The 6,476-nt window shown below is 32.8% G+C and overlaps 1 protein-coding gene across 1 annotated transcript; it reads left to right on the forward strand.

The window, feature by feature from the left end:
• The first annotated feature begins 316 nt into the window (after positions 1-316).
• LOC144476624 (uncharacterized) lies at positions 317-1,534 on the forward strand. Its single transcript, XM_078193755.1, has 3 exons — positions 317-347; positions 429-613; positions 1,379-1,534. Exons 1-3 carry the CDS (start codon positions 317-319, stop codon positions 1,532-1,534), a joined length of 372 nt encoding a protein of 123 aa, XP_078049881.1.
• The last annotated feature ends 4,942 nt before the right edge of the window (positions 1,535-6,476 follow it).

Raw genomic sequence — 6,476 nt, forward strand, 5'->3', positions numbered from 1 at the left:
TTATCATTTGAGTTACTTGTTGACAGGAAACAATAATGATTGAATTAACATTTACAAAGTGACCAAAAATATCATTAACATAATTCAAAACCGTGTCTACCTCTGCCGCACTATCAGTGCTGACAATTTGTATTATGCATAAAAAATCGTAGATTTGAATCGAATTCTGGAAATATCGATTGTTCAGAACGAAAACAAAATATTTCACGAGAAAACAAAATACGTTAAATTCACGGTTACCGATTGAAGCTTTACATATTTAACGAATGACGGGAAGAGAACGAAAATTTTCGATGTATAAATTTATTGTGGGAGAATGGCTGTACGCTTGGCGTCCGACACAATTCGTCAGTAATAACGATATATCGTGCCCATATTAGTGTCAGCTGTTGTTAAGATTCTGGTTTCATAGGTTGCCATTATTCTAGGCACATTGTACGCTATTCAGTGTATCACAAAGGACATAAAGCATCGGTCACAGTCTCCAGTTTACAGGAATAAAACTCAGGAGCTGTGCAAAGTAGGAAACGTTGGACAAATTTCAGCTAAGTCATCGAGTAGTTCTATGTCAGACACGCCGCCTTCAGAAAACTCGCATCGATCGGAGAAACAGGTGATGCCTTGAATCCATGCTATTAAATTAACCTCGTGTGATCATTACATTTTATTATTAAGAGACTACTGATCTATGTAGTTTAACCGAAAATGCTTTACCTCTCTTAAGCGTTGAAATAAGTTTAGAAAAATATAATAACATCCTTTATGTCTAATGCCTTCACAGTTTTGCATTTAACCTGTACATAAATATATCTAGCTTTTACTAAAATTAACGTAAAACTGTTCCGAACTATTATGGCTAGCATAATATTAAATTTTTTAATTAATGACACTCGCAAAAGAAAGTAATCCAGGCAACGAACACAAATTGCAAGAACCGGGAGGCAAATACAATGTTTTCCTTCATTACTTCTAATAAATTGAAAATAATGGCACAACATTCTACAATTTTTATGATGTCTTTACTTTTCTCTGACTGCAATTTGACTATCAGCATTATATCGTGATCTTTGCTTGTGGAAACTATAAAATTAATTGCAAGTAATCATATTATTTAAAATCGAGAAATTTCTTTCCTAACAACTTTCAACCTTTTGCATTTGGCAATATTCGAACGTATTTATCTGTGTAGTAGTAAACAATGCTCCTTAAATAATATTAACTAACAATAAATATTGAATGCAATATATTAGTTATTATCGGGGCAGTTTAACCGTTTTGCGAGGAAATCGAAATGATATGAAACTCTTTCGTAGAAATTGTTTTTCAATAGTTTATTCTAATGATCGATCTCACTTTGAATTTCTGTGTAATTTTTAAGCGCACTAATACATCGAGCGAAACTGCGCTGGTGCACAAAATTCATCGAAACGATCGTCCTCTGCGTAATAACGTACCAGAACGAGCAAAATGCAAGGAGCTCGACGATATCTTGGCAAAATGGAACATGTACAGCGCAAAAAAAAAAGATTTTTAAATGTATTTTACTTTTGATAATGTATTTATCAGTACCGGTGCTATTCGTCGACTAAAATGTCAATTTGCGTTGGAAATTTTCTAAAAACCTGAATAATTTGTACGAAAATGTAATTCTAATTATTAATTGTTAAAATTGTTATCACGATGGATCTCGTATGTTGAATAACATTAAAAAATGTCCAGCAAGTACGTCAAGTTAAGAGATCTGTATTATAAATTGTATGTACATACTTAATTTTATGAGAATGTAATGAATATATTTTTTAATACACTGTTTATTTTAACAACCGGCCCACTGTTTATTTCATTAGTTTCTCGGCGACGTTTGTTGGCAATACAGCGTAATGCTAAATGAAGATATATTGTCATACATGATTTTGATGATGCACAAATTATGCCCGTCACGGTATTCTGCAAAATTGGCAAACGGTACAGAGGACGAATCCTCGGTAGCACTCTAGGCAAATGCGATTCTCTTTGTGCTCTCGACTATTTTAATGGCAAGTTTTGCGGTCATCACTCAAACTCGCGGTTTACGGCAGCTGTGTAACCAAACTCCGAAGACGAATTTCGGGAAAATGAAAAAGACAAAAAATAAAAACAAGTTCGACAATTTCATACATTGACAAATTGGGCCGTTTATTTTGAAAATCACCTAAGTCCATTTAAACATTCAGAATTTTAAAATTCGATATTTAAGGAATTAGTGTTTGAATAAATTAATAAATATTGGTATCTGACATTAATTTATCTCATAGGATTGTACTTTTACTGGAAATAATTTATTCCAACTATAAACACTCTCGCGTCTTGGAGTTTCACATTTAGAAGAAGACTTGAATCACGTTGCCACCTATGGCAAAAAAAGAGAAAGCCCATTTCCAAAGAAATGTTTTACAAATGTGAGTGTCCATTTAAAATATGTTAAGATGTCTGCTGGAAATAATTTTTTTAAAATTGAGAAAGAACAGTACTTTCATATAAAATTGATGCGATTAGAAAATATCCGAAAATATCTGAGATCTCGAAAATTTGAAGAATTACCATGAGGTGGACAAGTTTAGACCAAATAAATATTTGAACACTCTTATCCATAAGATTATGAAAAGATTATGAGTTATCCGGCAATTCTCAAAATTTCTGAGAATTCTGGATATTTTCGGAATTCCGTATAGTTTCGGGATCGCGCACACACCTCTACACGCGATATAAGCGAAAATATCGGTGTAAAAATACACGCAGGTGTATATTAAAAATAAGCTAAGCGTAGAAAAGCGAGATATACAAAGTCTCCGAGACGCTGTCCATCAGTTTCTCGCAAAAAGGTTAGACCGTCTGGCAAGATTTAATATCCGTCTATCTGGGTCAAACGTAGAACCCTCTTGAAACACCAGAATCAGTTATTTATCCGATCCCAAGCAAAAGGGATTCCGAAAATTGGATCGGTCGATGAACCCAGACCCTTCTCAGAATTGAATAACTACCGTCTAGCTACTAATTTAACAGCATTTCAAATATCGTGTCTCGAGAATCGCTGCTGTTGAGAATCGCTAGTGTAATACATAATAAGAATCAACCGAATTATAACTATAAGTAATTATTTAATCAATTTTTAAGCGTTATCTTGTTTTTAGAACGATTTTGTTAATTTCGAATATAATTGTCGAAGACATTCAAATTCGATATCAGAAAATTTAAATAATATACAGAGGAACTGATTCTGTTATTTAACTGTAATGCGATACATATCCGAATATTTCCAGTATTTATGTCACTTATTACATTATTTACCGTAAGCTTATTATTACTTTTCAGTAATTAAATTGCGTACCTGGGAAGCTCGATAATTTTCCTGCAAACAACAATTTCCAATGAACTTGTAACATTTTACTAATCTGAATAATTCGATGGACAATGAGTGAGTTTACCGTAATTCTTGAACAATTTTTTCAGAAAGTGTTATTATTGGATAGAATTCCGATCAATTTCCGCCATAAATATCCAATAATTATTAAATCGTGATGAAATAAAAAAGATGAAATCTTAATCGAATAACAGTTTGAAAGAGTAATGGCGGTGGAAGATAACGCTGAAAAGGAAAAAGTTATTTACGACTTGAGCGTAACAAACCGAGAGAAACAAAATGCTGAAATAATCTCCAGCACGGATGAAAAAGAATAACCGCAAGTTTTAATAGGAGGCGTGTAATCGTGAGTGCTTTGTGAGTCGACGATTTCGTCTGGCTCATAATGGCACAATCGTGGTTCCACTAAATTGCGAAGTTCTTAATGTTTCGTTGGTAATTTATGACGTGCAGCGTGCACAAAGGAACGGGCACGTGCAAATTCGATGCTTGCGCTTAACGGTAACAATACGACACGCCAGGCCACGCGACCCCCGCGCCAGATTCGCTTCTTTCCAGCCATGAAAGTTCGCGTTTCTGCTAGTTTGACAAGCGGTCAAGCCACTTTGTCACGCATACGACGTGCTCACGTTAAATAATGCTGACCCCGGGTTACGCACTCGATCTCATTGATATTCCATTTATTAGAAGCGCGAACAAATACCATCGATGCTCGCGAGCTGGCGCCCGACTATAGTGGCCTCCTTACCTTTCATGGCCTTTTTGTGGGGCTTCGGTTCTTCGTAATGAAATTTTCTGCAAAAAACTGCATAAACGATCCAGAAAATTATTACCAGTGTATCACTTTATTGAATAGTGTTTATCTCTCATCTAATAAGTGTTTCGCTTATTTTTACATTGGACTCGACTTTAGTCTAACGCTTCATCGGTGTTTCAGTTTTGAATAAACAATTGTATATATTACTCGGTTCGTCTATTAAAAATGTACATATATGTATGTATAACTTCTTTAATTGTCGTCTTGTTATTAATCAAAAATTAAATTTAAATTGTAACTCTCTTTTGTATTTTCATATGAAGTATTATATTGTTTCATATAAAAAGATGATGAACTATTTTTACATTCTGGTTGACTCTAATCTTTCTATAGTGTATCGCCGCTGTATGAACCAGAATAATACAATAATGTTAACAATAACAGAGGTAATTTTAAACAGAAAATATATAATGCTGAAATAGAGCTAAACACGGATGCAAAATTTTAAAACATTTGATCCGTAAGAACTTAACCATTCTCTGCTTAAAAATAAATTCAAACTAAGTTTATTAATAATTGTTAATAAAAAAGATGGTGTTAATAATCACTAGAATTGCCGAACGTGTCAGAATGTCTTGTTTCTGATTTGCTTCTTTCGCGGTTACCGGAATTATAAGAATATTTCTATTAGCAATTTGTTGATACAAGTCTTTATTCAAATATACATATATATTGTAATTAAAATCGTACGTAGCTTGAATAAGTTCATTCTTGCAATTGCAAGTATAAACTACATACTTGATACTAGGATTAATATTACTGAAATTATGTCAACTTTGCGGATTTTTCACTTATTTGTTTTGGTTATAAATGCATGAAGTCCACAGCTCAGTTTATGGCAGCCATAGTTAACCTCATTCAACATCTGATGCACCTCCTCTTCATACATATTCATAAATATGTTATATTAAGGTCAACGCGTAATGATTAACATAAATAACGATTCAAATTTAGTCGAATTAGACGTTTGGAGCTATGAATCGGGATGGATATCAGATAAAAACGAGAATCGCAACTAATATAGTAAAAATTCCGTTCGAGTCATTCGTTCTCAAAATTATTATAACATATTATAATATGACAATAATAATTGTAATAATGTGGATATATTTGTACATAGTTTATTGACATATGCGTTCAAGTCCGACTCTCAAAATGCAATAGAGGAGGGGAGGGCATTTATTTCAAATACCACCGTATTCTTAAAAACCTGTCACGCGAGGTGAATAATTTTTATTTTCCACAAAGTTCCGCAGTCTAATCACAAGTGATCATACCGTAGGATATCGATGATTAGATGATGGATATTGCAAAGAGGTCACGAGTTTTCGATTTGTTTGACAAGAGATATTGAACCTGAGAATAAACGGTGTATTACTCGTACGTTTACCTGATTGCATCCTCATTGCACCTAAATCTGTGTGAACTAACACGCTCAGCATAACTGCTTTACTAGTTTTGTTCTTATTTTGGTAACTATCCAGTTGAAAATATCTTGAGGCTAAATGGTTATTTACGCGGAAATTGCTACCTCAATTACGTTTCTTACGTTTTTCATTCTTCCGGCCTTTGTTTACACATTCTACGAATCGAAGTTCTTCTTTCCGATGCCGCGATAATTTGTCTTGGAGAGAATTAAGTGGAAAGTATTTTTTTTAAGCTATTAACTCCGAGATAATTGTACGAAACAGAAATTAGATAAAGTTCAATTGTTTCTTTTAATATCTTTGACAAATTGAAAACAGTATAACAATATTATTAAATTATTTCCATGTCTTTACCATTTTATATTTTAGCTATAATATTTGCAATAAATGCACGAAATCTGCAGTATAATTATGAATATTGTATTTTTATTCATTTGATGCTTTGAATTAAGGTTATACATATACTCGTAAAACTGACAAAAGAAATTTCACTCACGTTTTTGTCAAAACTCGTTCAATTTCTAATGAATTAATCGTAATGTACATAATCGTATGCACCACACTTTTTATTTATTAATACAAGATGTTGATTAGCATTCTTTTAAAAAACTGCATTATGTTGTTCGACTTGTATGTATCTAACTCTGCAAAAAGTTTAATAATTTTGTTATAAAATAACTTTCAAATCCAGAATGATCCTTACATATTTTATTTATATAAGCTGATAGTTGAATTGATTAAACCTCGTTGATGCACTAAGAGAATTTTAACGACAAATCTCCAATATTAACGGTGTAATAACCGAATAATGTTACTAATATTTAAGTAATTA

Source organism: Augochlora pura, chromosome 10, assembly GCF_028453695.1.
Source record: "Augochlora pura isolate Apur16 chromosome 10, APUR_v2.2.1, whole genome shotgun sequence".
Taxonomy (NCBI): domain Eukaryota; kingdom Metazoa; phylum Arthropoda; class Insecta; order Hymenoptera; family Halictidae; genus Augochlora; species Augochlora pura.

Excerpts from the sequence above, each read along its gene's own strand:
- LOC144476624 (XM_078193755.1), top strand. The coding sequence starts at position 317 with ATGGCTGTACGCTTGGCGTCCGACACAATTC. Across the intron at positions 348-428 it reads CTTGGCGTCCGACACAATTC|GCACATTGTACGCTATTCAG; the intron begins GTCAGTAATAAC and ends CCATTATTCTAG. Across the intron at positions 614-1,378 it reads CGCATCGATCGGAGAAACAG|CGCACTAATACATCGAGCGA; the intron begins GTGATGCCTTGA and ends GTAATTTTTAAG.